Source organism: Paramormyrops kingsleyae, chromosome 2 (genome assembly GCF_048594095.1).
Source record: "Paramormyrops kingsleyae isolate MSU_618 chromosome 2, PKINGS_0.4, whole genome shotgun sequence".
NCBI classification, from domain to species: Eukaryota; Metazoa; Chordata; class Actinopteri; order Osteoglossiformes; family Mormyridae; genus Paramormyrops; species Paramormyrops kingsleyae.
This window is the reverse complement of record NC_132798.1, coordinates 13568724-13592367: the sequence shown is the minus strand read 5'-3', so window position 1 is coordinate 13592367 and position 23644 is coordinate 13568724. Positions and strand designations below refer to the sequence as shown.

Sequence of the window (23644 nt, the reverse complement as noted above, 5' to 3'; positions counted from 1 at the left end):
GCTCAAACAAAAACATAAGACAAGAAAGTGTGACTTAAAAGGGGACGGGACCAGAAGGATGAGAAGATAGACCTTGTTGGTCTTGGCCTGACTTGGAGCCAAGGGTTTAGAGATGCTCCCCAGAAGACAAAGAAGTGTGAGTAAATGGACAAAAATAAGAATGAAGGTTAACGATAAAACCGGAGGCTGGTGATGGCCCAGGGTGGGGGGACCAGTGCGGGCATGCAGGATTGGGAAAGAGACACACAGAGAATGCTGGGAGATCCTGCTGAAGTGGCCTGTGTTTCTGAGCTTCCTGCTTTAGCTCCTATCGTGGATTCGCAAATTTATGATGCATTTGTATTTTTTGTAACGGCTGCTATAAAGCATGACATGGCACCGAAACACTCAAAAAAAGTAATTTTACGTAAAGGCTGCACATCAGTTACATTAAGTTCCACAATTATTATAACAAGTCTTTTATATTATTCTTTATTACTGGTTTTACAAGTCCTCTTTTCATAAGGTTACATATAGATTTACTGAAAATGGACTAGACAGATAACAGTTCAGGTCCCTTCAAGAGTCCTGCGAGCAAATCGTGAACTGCACTAATTTAAGCAGAAGTAAATATTAAGTCGTATTGCAAGTTCTTCCGTTATTGTGCTCAATCAAATCATTCTCCCATGCTCATTGATGCTCTGCTCCCTGCAATCACATGCAATTCCCCTGCAGCTAGGTCACTTCAAATCTGCTCAAGGCACACCCAGAGGTAACATGACCACTAGTGGGTGTTCCAGTAAGCGCACTCAGTTTTAAGAACCCTTTATTGTTAATAGAAAGCTTGACTTTGCTGGTGTGAATATGATCGATATACTTCCATATTTATTAAGCACTGATGGAAGCCTTAAGAAAGCAATGGCAAAACATTTAAACCATTAATAGCAGGCTAAATGTTGTGGTACCACCAAATCCTGATACTGCTGTTATTCGAACTATTCTAGACGTCAGTCTCCCAATTCAGAAGTGATGTCACATGAGCAGGCAAACATGCTGGATTGTGTTCTTTCCAGGAAGTATTTATGCTTCCCTGTCTCTACAGTAAAAACAAACTGCATCATTAAAGAGCTCCATTCCTGCTATTGACTCCTCTCTTAAAGCATTCCTTCAGCAGTGCCTCCCAGACTGGCCCCCTTTAACCTGAGTGGTCTGCTTCGTCGGTGGCAGGAGTGTGATGAGGAGTGGGAGGGAGGGTAGGCCACTTACTAGGCAAGCGTGCCTGGGCCTGGGAGGTGAGTACCAGCCTCTGGGCTGGCAGGCTCGGTGTGGTGGTCTGTGGCAACTTAGTCAATGGCCTGACCAAAGAGGGTTGGGACAGCTGGGGCACAGCACCCCCTGCAGGCAGACTCAATGCCTGTCCGGGGACACGGCGGGCCGGGACAGCCGCGGAGGAGGAAGCTGTGTCGGTGGCGGCAGCCAGGCTTGTCGGCAAGGCAGTCCCGGTGACTGCAGAGGATAGTGGTTGGTGTAGGCTTGCGGTTAGGTGTGTTTCTGTCATGGCTCCTGCTCCCGTTTACTGGGAACTTTTCAGGTCTCGTTTAAACGTTGTCTAATGATACTGGCGAGACAGACAGTCTCACATTCGAGATGAACCAAGTATGGATCAAGGGCTGGATTAATTAGTTCATATCCATCCATAAGATAAGTCTGAAAGGAGGGCAGAGGACCCAGACCTTCTCCGTGAATAAACATTAAAAAATACCTACATTAAAACACACACACACAAACTAATTCAGAAGCACCACCACTCTGTATCCAACATATTCACACAACACATATTTAAAGCTAAAAAAAAAAAAAAGAGTGTACTCAACCTTTATGGAGCATGAGTAATGCGCTTAAGCTTAAAGCCATTCAGAACAGTTTTTAAAAGATGATTTACTAAACATTCTTAAAACGTCAAAGAAGTACTGTTTAGTTTCATTGTGTAGAATTCTCCCTACTCCTTTATCTCACCTAAACACGATATACTGGCTGAAATGTAGCCAAACATCACGCATATCAAGTGGGACACCACCATTATGTCTGCTCTGTTCAAAGCAGGATGAATGAAAACATTTTAGTTTCCATTGTATAAGACCAGAAACTTTGGTGCAGTGTCAACCTTCCCTTAAAAAATGAAAACTTTCATGAATATTGGGAACAGGATATCTAGCAGATTTTTTTCAGCATCATAAGCCCCCAAACCAAAACGCACCCAGCATCCTCCAGTTAATCCAGCACTAAGCTGTTACAATGGGAATAAAGTACAGGCCTGTGAAAATAAGCAATATGTTCTCATGAGGCTCCCATCGCAGCCTCCCTGACTGAAATCGCATAATCTCTTTAATGCGACGCTGAAACATGAACAGATGTGCCTGAACCATGTTAAAATTCATGGCGACTGCAGCGGATTATTGAAACGCCGTCAGTAAGCATAAGTAATGCCCAGCGTGCCTCTTCAGCGATATTTGCTGCTATTGTGGTGGAGTGGGGAATTCATCTGGGAAATCTATCACAGTGATATCCACTAGTAAACAGAGCACAGTCAATGCACAGAAGGGTCACAACGATCAGGAAATCCGGTGATGTGTCAGTGTGAAGAGGCGCTCTTACCCTGGGCAGCAGTAACTGTGGCGTTAGTGGTGGTGCTCGTGTGGGTGATGGGGGTCTTGCCCTTGGCCAGGGCTGGTTGGGACGTGCTGGTTGTGGTGGGGGTGGCCACAGTGCTGGCTGGGGGCCGCTGAGCCCCATTGCTTGCCAAAGGTACTGTTCGGCCCTCCGGCTTGGTGCCGTATTGGACGGGCTGGAACAACCTGCCAAAGTATGACCAGGCCATCCAATTGTGTTTCACCAAATAAACAAACACACCGTTAGTCTGGAACTAACAACAGCTAACCAACATGAACGATAATTATAATATTACTAGACTCAGAATCACTGAACATAGATGCTGATATCAGTTTTAACACAATGTAATGAGGAGACCATACAACCATCTTCTATTTTTAATGAATAAAAGTAGCAATGGCCAAATCAAGCTTCATGAGCCACTTGCTGTATTTTCTGACTCCACTAGATGGTGCTCTCTGCTTATAAAAGGGCTCGAAGCACACCCCAAAGCCAACCAAGACCACCATCTACAGCACATGGTTCAAGAAGCTTCATTTAGCCATCACTAGATAAAAGGTCTAATTATAGCTCATTCATCAGGTGCCTCTTAACAAGCCTTAAAAGACCAAGTGTGACCTACGGACCTCATGGGTTTGATCTTGCAGGGCTTGGGCCGGGCTGGGGGGGGAGGGGCGGCATGGATCTCCTCGATGAGCTGCCTGGAGACCTTCAACCTGGGCAGCACCTCCTCGGTCTCGTAGCGTGTCAGGTGGCACTCGTTACTGACCAAGTCGAAAATGGACAGATCCACAGTCTGGCAGTTTGGGAGTGGGGAGAAAATCAAAATTAAAAACACAGCTACAGCTGAGAGATCCCCTTTAAGATTACTCAGACTCTTACATTACAAGACCAGCTTTGCAGATTTGAAAATTTTGTGGCTTTCATCTGCCTCCTTAGCAGTGACGCACCAATGTCACCCTAAAAAAAAAAATCTATCTATTACCACCAAACTATGGTCTTAAAATTACAGCGCACGCACACGCACACACACACACACACACACACACAGGGGGTGGATAAACGAAAACACCTAACAGTATTCCAGTATCAAACCTTTAGTCCACCTTGAAATTCTGTTAGGCGAGTCATGAACTGTGCACAGCAGGACTTTGAACCTTTCTTCAAGGGGAAAAAAAAAAGTTCTATGGAGGGATAAAATCTACTTTGTACACTGCAGCCAAGAATTTCCCATAAAGGCTGATGTTTAGACCCGGCGACTAGGGAAGCCATGAAAGGCACTTGATTTCATGCTGGTGTTCAATAGCCACCTTTGAGTTTGTTTAACATTATTATTATCTGGGATATGAGAAAATCATGAGGGAACAGTGTTTGCACAACAAGGATGCTGGTAAAAGAGTGAAAGGTAACAGACTACAAAACGTACGCACAAAAAATTTGGATTTATCAAAACTGGATTATGTACATATGTATGCAATTTCCCTTGACAAAATTGGAACTTTTGTAAATGTGCATACATGCACAATACTGCGATTCTGCCGAGCTGCAACCCACCGAAAAGCATAAATGGTCAATGCAAATTTACTTCAGGCTCAAAGAATACGCAAATCGAGCATCACTCAATGCAAAGACCGACAATAGCAACCATAAAGAAGAGGAATTTCCAACACTGCGACATTCCATTGGAATGGAATGACCCTAAAATAAAGTTTTTTTTTAATCCATCTCCCCGACTGTCCATGATTATGGTGGACTATTCATACACTGATGTCATGCAACATAATAAAATGTTATATTTGGGGGCCTAATAACTTATCACAGCAGAAAAATGTGCAGACATACATTTTCCAACTTTTTATTTAAAATAATTTTTCTACCACAATTACAAGATTAATCTTTTCCATACTTCTCCTAAATGAGGCATATGCCTCATAAATATGCATTTTCCCCATCAAGTTTTGTTTGATAAATCTGGGATTTTGCATTTCAAAAGTTGCATATGCACATTTTGTGCATCTTTTTGTATGCAGCCGTGATAAACGCGGTCCCAGATTTCGCGTTCCCAGACTGGGCTATGTGTCATAGTGCATTGGCCTTAGGGATAAGAAGTTCCTGAACAGCAACACTGCTATAATTTCAAGGTCTGTGCAGCACACAAGAGGGTCTTTGGGACGAGAGCAGAGAGATGCTGATTCAGCTCTGTGGCAATTTCTGTCATGGTTTTTGAGTCGGTTTCCCTTGATATTTTAGTTTTGCAATTTTTGTGACCAATGCTTCTGAAATTCAAGCAGCACCTGGCCTCCTTGAAACACGCTGCTTTGAAAACTTACGTATCTGAGCATTAATCAGATGTCTTTATAGCTGACATATACTGCTAACCGGCATGCAATCTAATGACTCACCGTTGTAGTTAGATCTGTTATTATAATTCAGTTTAGTTGCCTTAAATTCTTTTATGAGGTTTTTCCTTTTACTTTGTTCAGCCACAGACATGAAAATCCAAAAGGTAACGTTACCTTCCATGGGTCCGGTGCCAATACTCCTAGCACCATGGAGGGAGCTCTGTACTCCAGTGCCGGGGAAACGTGGGCAGCAGCTGTCTCCCTGGGCTGCACCAGGTCAGGGTGGTTGCAGATGTGCTGCAGCTGCATCAGGACCCGAAGCACACTGACAAAGTGGCCCGTCTTCAGGGCTTCCTGAGCTCTGGAGTAGGTGGACAACGAAAGTCACAAAAAAAAAAAAAAAACTTCCGTTGCTGTATGCAAGCCGAAAAAAAGTCATCGCTTAGTACTCAACATCCATGACATCATGACATTTGGGAGAGTAGAGCCAGCTAAGTGATCCAGCTCAACTGCTAGAAAGCCATAAGCAGTGATGTGCCACCAGGATGTTTCTCACGCTGTTCACACTCAGAAAGTACGATACTGCCTGGTGAGTGTGGCCATATTGGCCAAAGATGGGCTAGGGGGCTGTGAGGTATTACTTCCCTGCCTTCAAAAGAGTATTGTGAGTGGGGAGTAGAGTATTGTGAGTAGAGTGGGGAAATGGCCACCAGTGATACTCAACATATCAGGACAGTGTATAAACTGCGATGGGGAGGTGCCCCCAGCACATACAGGGGCTGGGCACTCACCCAGGCTGCGTCATGACATCCTCGTACAGGCTCTTCTGTCGCCGTGACAACCGGCATTTTAAGATGTGCTCGTACTTCTTGGGCAGCTGCTTCTCCACGTCCCTCTTGGAGCGCCGCAGGATGAACGGCTGGATCATCTGCACAGGGGGCGACGTGGGGGACCTTCAACAATGCGGCTGCCTTTGGATACACGTCTGTCCGAAATTATGGCATGAGCAAGTAGGCCCTGAGGCCAAACACACTGCTAGCTACAGTGCCAACAGGTGCTCTTGTTGTTGTATCGTTCAATAAGTTACAGCATTAAAATACCCAGAGAAGAAAGTCTCTCTCTACTTAAACACATTCTTTAATTAAGCTAAATAAAACAGCCAGACCACAAACAGATGGAAAGCTGCTGTAAATGTGTTCGACGCTGCTTTGAAGAATTAAGGTGAAAGCCTGGAGGACGTTGGCACAGCTAATCGCACCCTGTGCAGTCGGATGACCAGCTTGTGGCAGTAATCCTGGTTCTGGTCGGTGCCAGGCTTGACAGGGAAGTCCAGGTAGGCGCGTGTGATTCCTGGCAGAAGAAAGTGGATCATGGTCCACAGCTCCTTCAGTGTGTTCTGCAGAGGGGTGTTAATAAGCAGGAGCCTCTGCTGGCTGGAGGAGGAAACACAGAATTGGGTAAATAAGACTCGCAGAATTCCTAGCAGCCCGGTAATACAGCGCCTAAGGCTTCACCACTACATGTTGGTTTATGCATCCAACACCATCTGATGCTTTCAGGGTCAAGGTGGTGAAGCTACGAGCACCACGGTCCCAGTGGCCAACCTCTTCAGGGAGAAGATGGTGTCCCACTGCTTCTCTGTCATGTTCTTGATGAGCTGCACTTCATCCAACACCAGGTGGCTCCAGCGCTTCCTCAGGAAGTGCCCCTGGTCCTTCAGTAACAGCTTGTAGGAAGTCACGCACACATGGAAGCTGTTGGGCTCCGACCACCACTAGGGGAAGTGACCAGGACCAGGTCAGATACACAGGAGGACGACACAGGGAGTAACAGAGAGTTAAACTGCAGCAGGGTAAAGTCTGCGGAGAATACTAACCGATCTTTTTAGCTTGCGACCCTTCTTTCCTCCAAGGTACAGCAGGATTTTTAGACCTGGGCACCATCGCTTAAGCTCCATCTCCCAGCTCAAAAGCTTACACGTGCGCACGACCACAAGGTGAGGACCCCAGATTCCTGTTTGGGGCGGAACGCTTCACATGAATTCAAGCATCTTACTGCTGGCAAATTAAAATTTCAACAGAAGTGAGCTTCTCTTCCTATTTGAAGGACAATGTGACAGGAAGTACCCTGAGACCACAGATAATACAAGTGACCGGAAAACTGCCACGTGTCAAATTAACCTGAACGCCTAACGATAAACCACCCAGCTGTAAAAATGGATCCGAAATTAAAATTACTTCAGAAAATAGTTGAGTACCAGAATAATAAAATATAACTGGGAGAGAAAAGGCAGCGCAGGGGAATGACGAGAGGCTACTGACCGTCATAACAAGCAAGGTGAGCCAGGAAAGCCACTGTCTGTACCGTCTTCCCAAGGCCCGTCTCGTCGGCCAGGATGCCGTTCAGGTGCCGCCGGTGGAGGCTGGCCAGCCAGTCCACGCCGATTTGCTGATATTCCCGCAGAGTGCCGTGCAGGAGGAAGGGGGCAGTGCCGTGCACCTGGGGGAAAAAAATCACTTTCATATCATCGTCCCAAAAAATACTTTTCCTAGCCAAGTGATGTTTGCCAACGAGAACAGTGACCTCCCTTTACTCAAGGGTCAGCAGGAACACGGCTGTACGGAGGAGGGGCGCGACTCACCGGGGAGACGGTGCGCGCCATGCCTTTGGGAAGCAGGTGCTCCGCGGCAGTGGCCACCTCTGCGATGTCCCGCTGGGGCGGCCCCTTGGCTCCTGCAGACACCGACTTCTCCGAGGCCCGGTACTGCTCCATGCTGAGCAGCGAGTCTATGAGCACAGCCTCGGGAGGGTCGCCCGGTGGGGCAGCTTCCATCTCTGATGATCACCCACAACCGCAAGGTCACGCCAATATCAGCACCCCACCATGTCACGTGATTAGAACAATCATGTCATTCTCATACACAGTCACGAGACACACAATGGCATGTTTGGTTAAACTGAAACAATGTATTCTGTCCATCAGAATATTAAGACAAGAGGAGCACATGGGACGTTAATTCCAAGTTATGAAGTTTGACACAAAACACATTAAAGTCATATGCTCTGAAAATGTAAATGAACAAAACCAGCCTCTTACCTTCACCTTCGTCCTGCTCCTCATCCTCACTATGGGGTTCTGGCTCAGCACCAGCACTGGGCAAACCTTGAGGTCCAGGCTGGGGCCAGTCAAAGTCCTCAGAATAAGCACCCGCATATTGCTTCACCAGGATGTCCAGGGGCATCTCGGCTGGTGAGGGACGAGAAGAGACATGGCACGGTGCCGCGTGAATGACACAGTTACTTCCGTAGCGATCATGTCAGATGAATGCTAAACACAAGTGCATCAGCTAAAACCACATGTATCTGAGAATATAACGTGAGGGAAAAAAAAAACGCACAACCATTTCTTGACCCCGAACAGTGATTCGGGGTGGAAGTTAGGATGAGTAAAATAACAGCTGTACTCTACTGGTATATGTGACATACCCTCTTTAGCAAGGTCAGCCAACTCAGCCTGGTGGTCCACGGCCGCTTCTGTGATCTCCTGCTCTTCTATGGTGCTCTCCTCATCTTCTGTAAAACACAGGGCAGCCAAGTTTGTTACAGGCTAAGAAGATATACACTAGGGGGCACCCCAACCACATAACTTTCCCCAACAGCAGACCTACAGTACTTACACAAAAAGGACTGGACGGGATGATTGTGTGTGTGTGTGTGTGTGTGTGTGTGTGTGTGTGTGTGTGGGTGTATAAAAAACCGCAAAAAGACACACACCTTCATCAAGCCCTGATGCATCGGCCTTTCTCTTTCTACGGGAACATGACAACTCCTGGGTGGAATAAAGGGGGGAAAAAAACATAAAAAGGAATAATGACATAATGATGCGGTTCCACATTGCGAGAATTCATGTGCTGAAGATTTCAGATTATAAAGCAGGACAGGAGATTCTTACATGTCCAGCTTCCTCTGCAGCCAGAGGGGTTCCTTTCATAATTTGACCTGCAAAATCCAATAAGCACCACATTACTTTTTTTAAAAACACCAATTCCTCATCTACCCAGCCCACCCATAACAGCAATACGCAGCTCAGGAAGAGCCTCCACAGCTAAATATCTAGCACAAATGAGAAGCTCTTACCTTTACTGGACGTCCTCTGCAGGCAAAGTGCTTTGCGTCTCTTCTCATAGACCTCACACCGCAACTTAATCTCAACGACCTGAAGGAGGTGAAGGACTGGCAGGTAAATTCAATGCATTTCAAATATCAAAGCATCTTAGCAGCTCAGTGTATCCAATACCGCCTCCCAGTGGCCCCCCCACCTTTATGCCAAATACGCACACCGTGTACCCTAGCAGCAGCACAAGACAGGCACTGTTGCCAAGTCAGCAATTTTGTTGCAAGATTTAGCAATTTTTCAGACTACCCTGGAAACTGTTTTTCATAAACCAACTAGCAACAAGTTTAGCTACTTTTAAGAATGATCTTGCAATATTCAGGAACTTCTGAAACGTCACTCAAATGCTAAAATGCAAATTTTAACTTCTAAAAATTAAAATGTGACAGTAAAATCTAAAATTTCTAAATCATATTTTTCACCAAGGCGGCCAAATCAATTTGGGTAACATCACTGAATATCTACGCAACAATGCAGTTTTACATCACTGCATAATGACCCCATCCAACTTATTCGGCTAAAGGGAGCCTTTTGGGGGAGGAACTCACTTGCTCAATGTTGGACCAGAAAAATTCAATCTCTCGGGCGATGGTGCCAGCGATCTGCCGCAGGTGCATCTCCTCCTCCCTCTTGGCCTGCTCCTGGCCTTGCTTCTGTTGGTCATGGTAACGGGCACAAGTACGCACCAGCTGGGGGGGGGGGGGGGGCAACGACAGTAGCTGCATGAGTGGCAAAGCCCCTGACCGATAGCCCCTTCTGCACACCAGTGACAGGCCAGCCAAAGTTTAATGTCAATGAGAAACAAATCTGTGGTTGGGGCAAAGGTGGGGTTTCTGAAGCAATGGCCAGAACAAGTAATTCTGGGGCAAGGATTCCCAACTGCACCTTTTTGGCAGCTGCCATCTTCCAGCGCCTCTCCTGAGCAAAGTCGGCCGCCATCCACTGCATCTCCTGCAGCAGGTAGTCCCAGTGTGCCTTGGGCCGCGGAGTCTCCAGCAGCTTGGGCAGCCGGCTGGCCGTCCACTGGCCCTCCTTACGCAGCTCTGAGATGCGCTGGTGCACTTGGCTCTCCTGGTAGGAGCGAAACTATTACCATTCTGACAAAGCACACCCTACCGTCTCTCTACCACCGTCTCTTTCATACACATGCACACAGACTCACCAGTTTGGCCTGTTCGGCCTGCTTGTCCTGGGAGCTCTCCTGAGTTGGCTGCCCGCTTGAGGATTGTCCAGGAACAGCTGCCTGGAGCGCAGAAATGGGGCTCAGGCCGGCCATCTTGGATTGGGCAGCGGAGGCAGAGGCAGCGGGGCGGCCTGGGCCAGCAGTGAGGGGGGATGTGTGTGAAACTGGGACACTCAGCGGGGTGGGGGCTGCGGTCGAGGCCGGGAGGGCATTGGTCACCAGCCTCTGGCAAGGCTGGGAGGCTTCAGTTCCAGGACGTACCAAAGCCACAGTCTGGCATCAGGGAAGCACAAAATAAAAGGAGAGGAAAAAGAGCTGTATTTATTTAACCAGGTTAGTCGCATTTGGATTTAGAAAGAGACCAGGCCAACATAGGTAATTAAAAAATGGTTTCTGACACAAGAGAACATGCTAAAAAGGTAATCAGTACAATATCTTACTGAGACGAAAGAATTTTAAAAGTATTAAAAGTTTAAAAGTATAATAAAACCTAAATTTAAGGGTCATGACCCTTAACTTTTTTGCCCAACAACCCTTTGATAAAATTTCTCACATAACACAAATAATAAGTTTGGAAATTTCTGCATTGGGAACATGCATCAGACGACAAAGCTGAGCATGCTCTCTATTAAAATCATTTTCTAGGTACTCAAAAGCCTTAAGTGCAGCTGAAATGCAATACCACAGCATCACTGAACCCACCAATCATGGGGTCTGAACCATCGAACTCCGACCCAAACTGATTTCACTTCAGATAAAAGGCCTTCTGACTGGCTGGCCAATGATAAATGACAAACCAGCCACTGCATCACCAGGAAAGCGAGGCTCTTTTTAAGGATACTATGGGAGACCGTATCAATAACTCCAGACGAATCAATAAAATGATCCAAACAATGCTTCACATTACCCAGCACTCCCGATGATGTTTACAATTCTAATGGCAACAGTAACAGTGATGTATTTTTTTCTGAACCGACCGATATTTAGAAAGAGAATGAGTGTTCAAAGTCATTGGCTAACATACCTAGAGATTCAACTACAGCTAGAGATGACATTTTTTGAAATTGTTTTGAAATTTAGTCAGATGTAAGAGCTGGCGTCAAGAAAATAAACCAAGAAGTACTAATCAAAACCGGTTATATTATGCATTGGTGGCAGTGTGCAGCTGCCGTGTCGGACGAGAAGGTCGCTGGTTCAAATCCCAGAATCGGCAGGATCATTTCGCCGTTGGGCCTCTGAGCAAGACCCTTCACCCTCAATTCCTACAGAGGGAGAGACCCTGCTTTCTACTAAAAACATTCATTGCTTTGGATAAAGGAATCTAAACGGGTAAAATGTAATCTGGTATACTGAACGCTGCTAAGAAAGAGCCCACTAAGTTTAGGGCTTGGTTTTAAAACCGCTAAAACGGATTTAGGTATATTGGGGATTTCTAATGACTAAGGATTGTACTGGCATCCTGAAGAGGAACGTCTGTGTCCATGGGGCACATTTAAAACTGCTTAACTCTCATCTCAGTGTCTTTAATTAGGCTGCGAAGTTTAACGCAGACTCACCGCCTGCCCTGGCTGCAGCAGAGGCTGGGGCGGCTGCTGCAGCTGCTGCATTGGCTGGGCCTGGATCTGGATGTGGAGACCTGGCTGCATTTGCTGCTGGAGTTGAGTCTGCAGCTGAGTGTGCGGGTTGCCCTGGGCCAGGAGCGGGCCACCGGCAGTCACCTTCACAGGGGGCTGGAGCCCCGCGGTGGGCGGGGCCTGCGGCTCGGCCAATGGGGGCTGGGCCAGTGCCAGCGGGAGGCTCGCCATAGGCAGGGTGCTGGGAGGCAGGCGGCCGGGCAGCTGTGGCGGCGGAGTGTGGAGGCTGGCCGCATTCTGCACGGGCGGGCCCTTAGAAGGGTCATACTGTTGCTGACTCTGGTTTGGCCCGGCCATCTGGACTGCCTGTGGAGTAGGGGGCATGCCACCTAGGAAAGAGGGAACCGGGAACGACAAAGAATGGGGGAGAAGGAGACAATGAAATCATTCTGTAGATGACTAATCGTTTTCCCCATTCAGCGGAGATGCGCGGTTCCTCTTCTGGACCCAAAGCCTGTTTAAACAAAGGGTTGCAGGTGCACACACTGCCTCTTACCCAGTCAATCAGACGTGAACAAACATGGGGAAGAGAGAAGCAGAGACAGTACCAGGGGGTTGAGGGTCTGGTGCTTCTACGCTAAGGCACTGTTAGTCAATGCCATTCTCCTAATAAAGAGAGGCATCCTCCATCAGAACAGTTTCTGTTCTCATTGGCTCTCACTGTATGTTACCATGAGCTACAATACTTTTACAATACATTTAACCACTCAGCTATTGTATCTGGAACAGAATTGTTGAAAAGGGAAATGTATGAATATTATGCATATACAAGCAAGTTAACTCAGACTAAGTGCTGTGCCTTCCTATTAAAATAACACTACTGCACATAGTGAAGTTTCATGGACATTGTCTTGTAGGAAATGGCTGTTATATAAGGAATGACATGAATGAACTACAATAAACTACAGTCTATGCCAACTAAATTAAAAGCATAATCATGAAAAAAAAGAACAAAAGCCATTTTCAAAAGTTAATAGGCAGTTAAGGCTAAGTAATCATGCACAAGTAATTTAATTAGCCAGACAGAACATAAATCTTACAGAAAGAGACAAAAAGGAAAGAGGACAGTCAGCACAGGAAAAAATGTTTAGCATGCATGTAGTACTACCGTTCTGGCAGGGAAACTGCATTTAAATCTGTCGTTTTGTGTGAACACAAAAACAGATTTTGCAAAGCAAATGATGGACAAGCAGACATGGGTTCTATTGGACAGGCCTGTGCAGAGCAGTGGATAGTCAGAAGCCCCGCCCCTCACACACTGATTGGATGCTCTGTCCGCCAATATGGAAGCTTTCCTCCAGGCCGGAACAGTACAAAGAACATGGGAGTAATGCCGACAGACCGAACCGCCCTACCCCCCCCCCGCCCACAACATGGCCGAGGAAGGAGAAACCAAGTCAGAACGGAAGGCGATGGGAACACGAAGATGGTGACAACCAACTGAAAGATGAACACGGCACAGGTGAACGACACGAGCCGCTAGATGACAAAGGACTCGGACGTGCCAAGAATCCCGGACGACACGATGAGTTTGATGGGGACAAGTGGACATGGAGGGTAGCTGTGGGGTCAAGGTACAGGCGAAAAATGGGGACATACATAACAAACCCACACAGTGGCCAAATGTGTCTCATTTCCAAGATTTTTGCTGGCCAAATCTTTCCACTCCACTCTGAATTTGCAGGAAGTCCATCCAAACAAGAGGAACATGAGCAACCATGAACAGAAAAAAGAAAAAGAAAAAAAAAAACACAAAAAGGAAGGAAGAGCCAATGGAGTGAATGGTCGGTACAACACAAAAGGAGACAGAACATGACATCTTCACTGGTGGAAGGGGAGAGGGGGTGCTATCCCTTGTCTTCCGACTTGACTGTCTTCTTTTTTTTTTTGTGTATTTTGCTCTTGCCAGGACAGAGGTAGACTAGCATTATGTCAGAGATCATGGGGTCTGAAGCTCTGCACTTCCTCCGAGCAGCAGAGCGGCCGATGTTAGAGCTGCCCCAGAATGGGGTGCTGAGATCCGCCATATCGCCATGGGCTGCATTCTGTATGCCTGATTTGTTTGGAGGGTTGAGCTACTTCCAGCTGCACCGAACTGAACACAGACCTGGCTGTTAGCAGCACTCCTACCTTGGGCTGTCGGCATTAGCTGTTGTAGGGGAACCCCGGGCGATCCTAAAGCAGTTACGCCATGGTGCTGGAATATGATCCCATGGCGACCAACGTCAATCCGGGGCCTCTTAGCCTGGTCTGGGATTTAAAACACACAATACCCTCATAACGCAAAGCAGTCGACTCGGAGTCTATGCGGAGTTCCCTTCCGGCGACGTTGAGGCAAAGCGCGCGAAGACAGTGCTGGGTTTTTAAAAGCAGAAGCGGTTCAGAGGAACACAAAAAAAAAAAGAAAAAAGGGGGAAAACAGACAAGGAAGCCAGAAAAAGAAACATTAAAAAAACAACAAAAAACATTAAAAGACACCAAACATTCCCATATCGCCCTACCTGCATGGGCCAAAACCTGCTGTCTTTTGAAGGCTTCAATGTCAACCGGGTTTGCAATACCAGTGGCCGTCGCTCCCTGATGCACCTGAAAGCATGAGCCACATGCAGTGTCACCCTGAGACACCTGCTCTCACTCCTGGTACATGCAAGCCGTTGCTATTCAGCCATGATGGCAGCAGTCTAGAGCAGTCAAATGCTGATTTATCTGCACACTATGATGGCAGAGACTGCGAGTTAAAAATCTGTCCTATGAAAGTAGCAGCTAGGCGTGGGACAGCACTGCGTCCTCACTTGGAACTGCTGCTGCTGAGTGGAGAAGGCTGCCGACACGTTGGGAGGCAGCTGTGTCGCTATGGCAACCGGAGTGTTCGTCTGGCCATCTTTTCCCGTCACCACTTTCACCTGGGGGGGGGGGGGGGGGGGAGGGCGGCGAGAAAGTGACCCAGTCATGCTTAACACGATCTCACTGGGAGCAAAATGTAAGAACCACCAACTCAAAGCTGCCAACAGTGAAGGAGACTTAAAACCTAGCTACCTCGTCATTGATAACCTCAGACTGCTCCTCTTCCTCCTCCTCATCCTCCAGGTCCAGGTCATTCTGCCGCAGGTAGGTGAAGAGTGGCACGCAGGGTTTCTTCTTAAAGGCCAGATAGTCCATCATGTTTCCCTGGAGGTGCTGCAGGAAGAAGAGCTCTATGAGGTACTCCTTGAAGACCTCTCGTAGGGCTTCCATCTTCTTGCTGTGGTGTTCTAGACACTGCTTCCTCAGCTGGGCCACCTCTGGGGTGGCCGGTGCGATCTCCTCCAGTTTCCGGGGTTGCTTCTTCACCGAGCCTATGGCCACCCCAGCAGAGGTGAGGGGTGGGTTTGGGACCCCCTCAGAAGGATTGGAGCGGGACGGGCTGGAGGGTGGCACAGTGGATGTTAGACCGAAGGTGGACGTCGCCGTTGTCCCTGCTGTGACTGGCCCCAAGCCAGCCAGCATACCCTGGGTTGGTTTCTCAAACAACACAGGGCGCGCCAACTGGCCCTGAATGATGCTGCTGATATGAGGCGGCAGACTGGAGGTGGTGATGTGACCGGGGCTGCCCAAGGTAGGCAGGGTGGCCCCACTGGCCACTGGGCTTTGAGGACCCAGATGGTGAATGGTGCCGCCAGTATGGGAGTGCGGTTGGGAGAGCCGGCGCTCACGCACCGTGCCGGTGGCACTGGGTGAGGCCATGGCCACCTGGCTAGGTGTAGCAGGGGCCAGCTGAGCCAATCCGCTGCCATCCTGATATAAGAAGTGCCCAGCAGCACCACCGGAGGGACTGCTCAGACCGATCTGGCGCACCAGCACACCAGCCTCCACGAAACGCGTGGGGCTCTGGCCACGCACGCCCAGTCCTGTGGTGGCGGCCGCCCCGGGCCGCTGCACACCCTGCAGGACTGCGGGGCTGTGCTGGGTAGGGCTCTGTGGCTGCACGGGCTGCGGCAGCGGCGAGGCCACCGGGATGTAGGAAGAGGATGGGGGATCAATACGTGGGAAGTGCTGGAAGCCTGGGGAGGCGGGGCTCTGCAGAGGCAGTGGGGTGAGGGTGATCTGTTGGCCCACGTTCTGCAGCGTGATGTTCACGTTCTGGCCGGTCACGGGGCTCCGACTCATGATGATCTGGTAGTTGGGTGACTGAGGTGCTGAGGGGCTGGCAGCAGCAGCAAATGATGCTGCCGGCGACTGGGGCAGATTGGCTGGGCCGGGCTGTGCAGGTGGCGGTACCGGAGCAGGCTGCTCCTCCGCCTCAGCGCCCGTGAACGATTTCGAACGCTGGAGCTGCCGCTGCACGTTCTGACTCCCACTCCCATGGTGCATTGCGGAATGAGAAAAATGTCAGACAGTCACCTGTGGGCAAGAAGAAGGTACGTCAAAATCCATACAAGGTCAATACCGAGCACCAGCTGACGCATACGAAAATGGCTAAGTAGAAGTTTATTCACTCCCATGGAGAAATAAGGTAGTTTTCCATTATATTATCTTCCTTCTTGATAGATAGACACACATGTATATACAGATGAGATCAAGTTTTGTGGGTTAACATGCACAGCCAGCCAGAATTAAGTACCCCTGGAGCAGCTGCAGTTACAGCCTTTGCTCAGGGACGATAGGATTCCTCGGCTGCGTGCGGTATGTGAACCCACGACATTCCAAATCCACAGACCTGTAACCTACTAGCTTTTCATTAACTACTGATTAATGAATTAGTGATACCGCTTTCCCAATCGCCCATTTACCATTAACTGCTGATCCAATGCTAGCTACTAAATCACCATGCCACCCACAACCCCCGATCAACATCATCCGTCCGTCCGTCCGTCCATCACAGTAAGTCTGGAAGTTATCTTAGGAAGCATGAAGCTGGGCAAAGCATGGACAGAGTATCATTCCATCAACAGCCATTTGTGCATACATGATAGGAAATTTAGACAACACAATTCACCAAAACTACATATTTATATTAAATGTATCATTCAGAATATAGAGCATTTCAGGACTCCAATCCATCTTCATGTTTATATTATTACTGTTCAGGCCCTGGCTGTTTCACTTAAAATGTTAATTACATTTCTAAACTATAAGACATTTTTCCACAGTTATTCAAGTTAAATGCTCTCCTTTTTGAGACTCAAATGTACAACTTTCAGGAGCAATGTAGAGAGATCCCCAAATTATAAAATAATTAGATTATTTTAACAATTGCAGATGCGTTTTAAACGTTATCTAACCATCAGGAAACCACGGAAAATTACTATTAATTGACTACATGCGGTGAAATTGAATCTCTTTACAGGTATCCATTATACTTAAATGTGATGACACTCGTTTTAACACGACTAAACATAAGTTGGGGATCAAGTGTCAGTAATCATGGAAATTCATTCATCAACATATCAATCGAGGCAAAAAAAAGTAGTTTGATGAGCATAAACGCCGATATATGTTACGGATAAACTCGTTTACTGGATACAACTGCAAATTCGTGCCAGAGCTGAAACCGAGGCATAACCAAGAAAAAATAGGCACAACAAAAACAGACCGGCATGGAAACATCTGCTGCCCCGGTCTTCCAGTAGTTGTCCGGACTGATACTGCTCCCTTAAAGTTGGCATGCCAATTAAAGTTACATTACAGAAGAGGCCACTGATACGCTTTAAACATTTTTGACGGGGCGTTGCGAATCACTCAGCATTCAAGACTTGTTTTTAAAACTGACAGCTTTTTATTCACCAACTTCCTAATAAACAGAATCGCTAGTTTGGTAAGGAATGCTATATGTTACGAATCCACCAGTAATATTATAAAGGCGCGTGTCACCCTGTTTCATCTTTCGACACCACAATAAATGTGACACAGGCAGTTCGGACCGCTCCTGTCACAGCTAACTCGGCTAATTGTGTAGCTAACTCGCTAACTGGCCAGCTAACACAGCTAACGACACGCTCGTGGAAACCAGCGCGGAGTAGGCCTCGCCTACCGTAACACACCCACCACGCTCTCCAGACACCTAAAGCCACATAGGTAAACAGAGCTTCTTCAGAACCGTAAGAGTAATTTGCATCGTCTCATAAATTATGAAGTCTCGACCGTTCTTCCACCACGTCAGAAAAATAAACCATAAAACCAGCGGGCACGATGGTGCATCCATCATGATCATTACCGATGCCGAAAGCCCGTAGCATCAGGTTTACTCTTACCTACAACAAATGAAGCTGCTGCCACAGTTGCATGCACCAACAAGGCTTCTTTAAACCTCCAGTAACAAATTATAATAAGCTGTAACACAATTACAACGACAAGAAACGTGGTAATTCGTTATCTACAGACAATGCACGAGAGGCACTCCATTTGAAAACATGGCGGCGCCTCCGCTTTTTTTTGTCCGCTGCTCTTTGAAAACCGGAAGTAATTCCACCCGACTTCCTTCCGACAAAACGGACTCAAACGACGACCAATCATATAAAGGAATCCTTTGACTTCTTCCAATGGCAGTGAATTATGCGAGCGAAATACCTTCCATGGGGTTTGGTTCCGCAGTTTATACACAGGTAACTGGTATGGAATACTTAATATATGCATAATGTAACACATGACAAACTATGCGTATATAGCACAATGGATAAATTTTAAAAGCAATATTTAATACATTGAAACAATACTAATGTACAACGTATCCTTCCTATGCTTCTTGTGGATATGCAACGGGGTCTAACACTTCCCACGACTATCAGTGAATCGTTTCATCAATCAGGTGTAAAACGTAACAATGAAACAAATACGCTTGCGACAATGAAAAAATGTAGGTGATGTTATTCTATTACGTGTACTCACCCAGCAAGCCTTAAATCATATCCAATTTGATACACATTTGGTGCGGAATGACAAAGGAATGAAACGTACACGTTCAGTTTACTCCGCATTAAAATGTTGGGTTTAGTGACCATTTATTTTATACGTATATACTGCCACGGTACAACCAAACTCCATACACCATGTTTAAGGATTAATGGCATGTATATTCAATATGGTAAACAAACCCCGATATATATTTGAAAAAAAAATTTAATGGGCATTTGGTTTCCTTACAAATTTTATACCCATAGCATCCTGAGGTTTAAATCCTACATACCCACCATATGTGCCCACTGTACATCTTACATAAAAAAAAAAACAATTTACAATTACAAATTCACAAATGTACCATAAAAACTAAAAGTTCAAGAAACTGTTCATTCAAACAGAAAGCAAAGTGGTGCAAATATACTCTAACAAAAACAAACTTAAGTGCTTAAAAATAATTCAGTAAAAAATAATTCGAAAAAAAGACTACTTATGATACCAATATATTTTAAATGAAAAATAATGACTGCAAACCGTGGGCATTTGTTTTTTAAATTATATGCATGTGTATAAATATAGGCATCTATATACACACATTTTTATTATGAGTCCAACATACTTTAAAAATATTTCAGCAAGGTACAAAGAAATTATACATCTTCATAAAATATCGCATAGTGGTATTCACTGTTAGTCTTCAGTGATATGTAACCTATTGAATGGCCAAAGCACTTCAGCAGTATAGCCATGTTTTACTTAAATGCAAAAGGCACAGATTATTATTTTTTTTTTAAGAGTGAAAAAAACTGGCACTCAGTGCTTCCAGAGACATAGAGTTTCTTAAGATTCAGGGCCCTTGATGTCAACGAAGAATTAATCAGATCCATGCCCATCGTCGTCGTCATCATCCTCCTCCTTGAAAAAGAAATTACAAGAGAATCTGGAAGATTTCACTTATGCTTATGCCAATAAGAATCCTAGCCAATATAATTTACATATTCTAATTAATACATATCTTTTTAAAAAAATATAGGGGCTTAGTTATCCATTTATTACTCTTTCTGCGCAATTATTAAAACACCACTCACCACGGTCCTGCCTTTGTGCTCCTGTAACCCCGTGGCAGTTGCCTCAAAGTCATGGATGGGTAGTGTCTTCATCCAGTTCAGCATGGATTTCTCCTCCAACTCAGTCTGCACAATAGTAGGGTAAATATGCTCTTCTTTGAAAGCAGCAATCTTATCTGCCTCCTGAGTCCAGTCCAGTGGCTCGTGGACGCCATCGCCCCCAAAACGCTTATCATACTTCTCAAAATGCACCTTCTCCAGCACCAGGCCCAGCCCGGGGACCTTGGGAATGTCCACCTTCTCCTCACCCCAGCTCCTGTCCTGGATGTTGACAGTGGCGTAGCCCTTAACTACAGCGATCACCAGCCCAATCATCTTGCGAATCTGGTGCATCATGAAGCTTTGACCTTTGACCTGGATGACGGCGAATTCTAGGCCCTGACGCACAAAGGGCTTCCCGCACTCCATCTCCATGATGTACCGGCGGGCGCTGGGGTCCCGTGGTCCCTTCTGGGAAGTGTAGTTGTGGAAGTTGTGTGTGCCCTTGAAGCGGCAGAGTAGACGGTTCACCATCTGCAGGGTCCCCTCATCCATGCGGAAGCCGTTGTCCAAAACATCAAGCTCCTTGGGAGCAAAGGCTATGGTCGGCATCATGTAGGAGTATGTTCTGGCGTCACACTTATTTTTGGAATTAAAACCTCCAGTTACACGCTTTAAGCCTTCAAATGAAAAAGTAAAAAGATTTATGTAGTCAACAGGTTCATAACCATAACTAACTGACGCAAAAACAAACACATGCATACTAAATATATGCATAGTAATTTCACAATATTTTTCCTGCATGCATATGGCTTCCCTGAACCCTCTGCACTACTGCATAAAACACTGCAAAATCTATAAATTTTAATGTTGATAATGTTTAACATCTGTAGTTTTCACAACAGTACACAACACATTTACAGGAATAATGAACCGAAGACATCGCTCACCCAAAACCTTCATTTGAGATGGCAGGTGACTGTTGATCTTGTCCAGGATGCCATCTATCAGCCACAGCTTCAGAGACACAATCTGCCCTGCAGCAGAAACACCCTGACCAGACAATGCGCTTTGAGTACTCGTAAGAGTAGAAAAGCGCTATATAAATGCAGTCCATTCCATTTACAATGTGCAAAATGAAAACTTTGTTTATTAAAGGATACAAGTTACTTAAAGGGGCAGTTCACCCCAAAACTGAAAATAAAAGATATTTTTTAGAAGGGCTTTAGTGCTATCTATCCATCTAGGTTGGGAGCTGCCTAGTTTTAAAGATACCAGCCATAGAAATGTTCTCTCGAATAAAATGGGACTGAAAGGCATTTTCTGTGGTGATTAAAGCACAAGAAAATACACTTGAAAAATTCAACTGCAAGGTTTCTTACCAGAAATAATGACCCAGTTATTGAAGATAATCCGCAGACTTTGTAGTGCACAGTTTAATGTACAAACTATTTTCTTCTTCCAAACTCCACACACCAATCATATCACTGAATACCCAGATACCGCTGGAGTGCTCATGCTCGTGTCTTCTGCGCAGTGATATGATTGGTGCGAACTTCCCCTTTAATTTACTTAAGGAAATAAGGCAGACATTACATAATGTGATGTAAAGGTACCTTGTCCGTCCTCGCGCACCGCTGAAATGACATCTTCTTCATGTCTGCTCCATGGTTCTCTGGGATGCATCCTGACTTGACTAGCGCTGTGACCAGTTCATCTTCAATCGTCTTAAACTGGGAGGATCCAACGTTTCTCTAGAGTAGAACATGATGAACCATAACATGAAATTGAGATTGAATGAAATTAAGCGAGAGGGAATGGCCAAATGAGAGGTGTGTTGTGAGGAGAAGCTAGAGGTACCTGCATCCCATGATAACCTTTGCCTGAATATGCCATCAGCAGAACCACTTTTCTCTTTGGGAATTTCTTCACATCAGTGAGGGACTCTTTGGACGGACTTTGTTTCAGCCGCTTGTCAAGGTGTCCATCTTCACCCAAGTCACCATTCCCCTCAGCAGGTCGCTTCAGGGATTCCTCCTGCTCCCTCTGGAGCTCCTTCGATAGCTCCTCTGCACTCATCTCTTCAGGCAGCTGAATGCCACAAAGCCGTCTCCCTACACCTTTTGGCTCAGCCTAAAATAAAAACATACCAAGGACATGAGGGCTATATCGAAAATCCTGCAAGTTAAGAAAACAAACAAAAAGTTGCAATGTTCACTGAAGACCTGCACTACGCCAAGACAATTGCATCATAGAAAAAAAGTCTATCATTTATGATTACAAAACATTAAAACTGGGGCAAGCTCAGTATTCAAAATACAGGTTATGGTTGTGCATGCAAAAGTGAGAAAAGGTGAGCATTTTATAAGGTAGAGAATATGCTGGATATGGACACAGTTATCATCTCAACACCTGTTTGCAGGTCTAGTGAAAGATAAGCACAGACAAGTCTTCTTTCCCAGCACCATCTCCACAGACACATGCTTGAAGATGTGGAAAGATAGCAGATGACTTCAAAAATAAACCCTTGGTTCTCTTGAGAGTGTTTGAACTAGTCCTGTGGCCTGTACTTCGAAGCAGGGTTACTGGCTTATCAGGGTAACTTGTCGGATTTAAGGTAGTCTGGGCAAGATGTAAGTGAAAGAATATGAAGTCCATTTAAACTGTGGTACCTTAAATCCCCGATAAGCCAGTAACCCCGCTTCGTAGTACAGGCCACTGGTCTCCAATATATAAGATAAACCTGATTCAGAGTTACAATGAACAGCAGCAGGCTTGAATCTAACTGGGCTAAACAGTCGAAAAATACAACTCAACCAAGCTAAACCAGACAGGAGCTATTAGCCACACTCCCACAGCTGGGGGGGGGGGGGGGGGGGGCGGACCTCGTGACCTTACTGGATTGTGCTGTCTCCTTTTTCTTCGTACATCAATTACCGTCTCATGTCATTTTAGAGGTCTTCACTAGTAACAAAAACCAAATGACCGAGTCGACCTCGTTAGCTACCAGCCAAATATTAAGGCGATAAACACATTAATGATAGCATCGCTAGGGTTTAAAGAAAACAGAAGCATACCCAGTATACGTAAGATTTCTGTTAAGGCTGAAATATTCGAAAACAGCCGAGCATTTGTATAGTTAATGTACCTTTTACACCTACCTATCTCGTGCGAAAAATGGTCAATTTAAGCGTAAATTCAACATCAGTCCTGATTGCTACAAAAACATACTTTTCTTCCCAATATACTGATCGTGGGCTTATTCTGTTCTTTCTGTAAACCAGATTAAACAGTGTACATTTACGTGAAAGTTTAACAGCACGAGACGATAAAGGAGCATTCCTGGTTAAATACGTTTATTATAGCCAGAAGCATTGTAGCCATGCTCTAATAAGTGTGCAAAGCGCTATATATAACCACTTTAGAGCTTAAAAACATTAAATGAGCATTACATTTACCACTTGGGAGAAAATCCTCTGCCCTGCTCTTCCTGAAGCTCTCCGCACCCACGTGGAAAGCATCTCGCTGACCTCTAATCTGTGATTTTCGAGTTATCGCGAGAATACGGAAAGGGGGCGCTTTCAAATGCCGAGCCAGGAGCAGACATACGGATTGTGCTTGCCACTAAAATAAACAAAATAAGCCAGATGTTTAAAGAACATAGGCCTTTATCGGAGGTATTT

The 23644-nt window shown here is 46.0% G+C and overlaps 2 protein-coding genes across 7 annotated transcripts in view; both read right to left on the bottom strand.

The window, feature by feature from the left end:
- ep400 (E1A binding protein p400) overlaps positions 1-18397 on the bottom strand; it is a 32829-nt gene extending 14432 nt beyond the window's left edge. For 3 of the 5 annotated variants that reach the window (XM_023836606.2, XM_023836607.2, XM_023836608.2), the window contains exons 1-24: positions 18213-18397; positions 15019-16362; positions 14775-14885; positions 14484-14568; positions 14113-14232; positions 11905-12311; positions 10328-10621; positions 10051-10236; positions 9714-9854; positions 9129-9207; positions 8944-8990; positions 8766-8820; positions 8478-8564; positions 8089-8238; positions 7633-7826; positions 7313-7490; positions 6868-7004; positions 6596-6765; positions 6250-6424; positions 5783-5919; positions 5166-5352; positions 3276-3445; positions 2635-2834; positions 1246-1485 (exon numbers count right to left, since the gene is read on the bottom strand). In XM_023836606.2, coding sequence (XP_023692374.2) covers positions 1246-1485; positions 2635-2834; positions 3276-3445; positions 5166-5352; positions 5783-5919; positions 6250-6424; positions 6596-6765; positions 6868-7004; positions 7313-7490; positions 7633-7826; positions 8089-8238; positions 8478-8564; positions 8766-8820; positions 8944-8990; positions 9129-9207; positions 9714-9854; positions 10051-10236; positions 10328-10621; positions 11905-12311; positions 14113-14232; positions 14484-14568; positions 14775-14885; positions 15019-16332 — 4864 coding nt within the window. In that variant the 5' untranslated portion in view covers positions 16333-16362; positions 18213-18397. The remainder of the gene's footprint in view (positions 1-1245; positions 1486-2634; positions 2835-3275; positions 3446-5165; positions 5353-5782; positions 5920-6249; positions 6425-6595; positions 6766-6867; positions 7005-7312; positions 7491-7632; positions 7827-8088; positions 8239-8477; positions 8565-8765; positions 8821-8943; positions 8991-9128; positions 9208-9713; positions 9855-10050; positions 10237-10327; positions 10622-11904; positions 12312-14112; positions 14233-14483; positions 14569-14774; positions 14886-15018; positions 16363-18212) is intronic. The other 2 variants (XM_023836610.2, XM_023836609.2) reach the window with 2 other exon arrangements.
- A 526-nt stretch (positions 18398-18923) lies between these two features.
- Positions 18924-23532, bottom strand: pus1 (pseudouridine synthase 1). 2 transcript variants are annotated; one of them, XM_023836544.2, is made up of 6 exons: positions 23414-23532; positions 21822-22094; positions 21578-21715; positions 20912-21014; positions 19944-20641; positions 18924-19770 (listed from the first exon to the last, which is right to left on the bottom strand). In XM_023836544.2, exons 1-6 carry the CDS (start codon positions 23480-23482, stop codon positions 19729-19731), a joined length of 1323 nt encoding a protein of 440 aa, XP_023692312.2. In that variant the 5' UTR covers positions 23483-23532; the 3' UTR covers positions 18924-19728. The 2 variants fall into 2 exon arrangements, with proteins under 2 accessions (XP_023692312.2, XP_023692314.2); XM_023836546.2 differs by having other exon boundaries at positions 23420-23531.
- Between the last annotated feature and the right edge of the window lie 112 nt (positions 23533-23644).

What these genes read in the sequence shown, in the direction of transcription:
- pus1 (XM_023836544.2), bottom strand. Translation starts at nt 23,482, where the DNA reads ATGCTTTCCACGTGGGTGCGGAGAGCTTCAGGAAGAGCAGGGCAGAGG. An exon ending in GGTGCGCGAGGACGGACAAG is followed by an intron (nt 21,015 to 21,577) that starts GTACCTTTACAT and finishes TTGTCTGGTCAG; the next exon opens with GGTGTTTCTGCTGCAGGGCA. An exon ending in AGCACAAAGGCAGGACCGTG is followed by an intron (nt 19,771 to 19,943) that starts GTGAGTGGTGTT and finishes TTCTTTTTCAAG; the next exon opens with GAGGAGGATGATGACGACGA.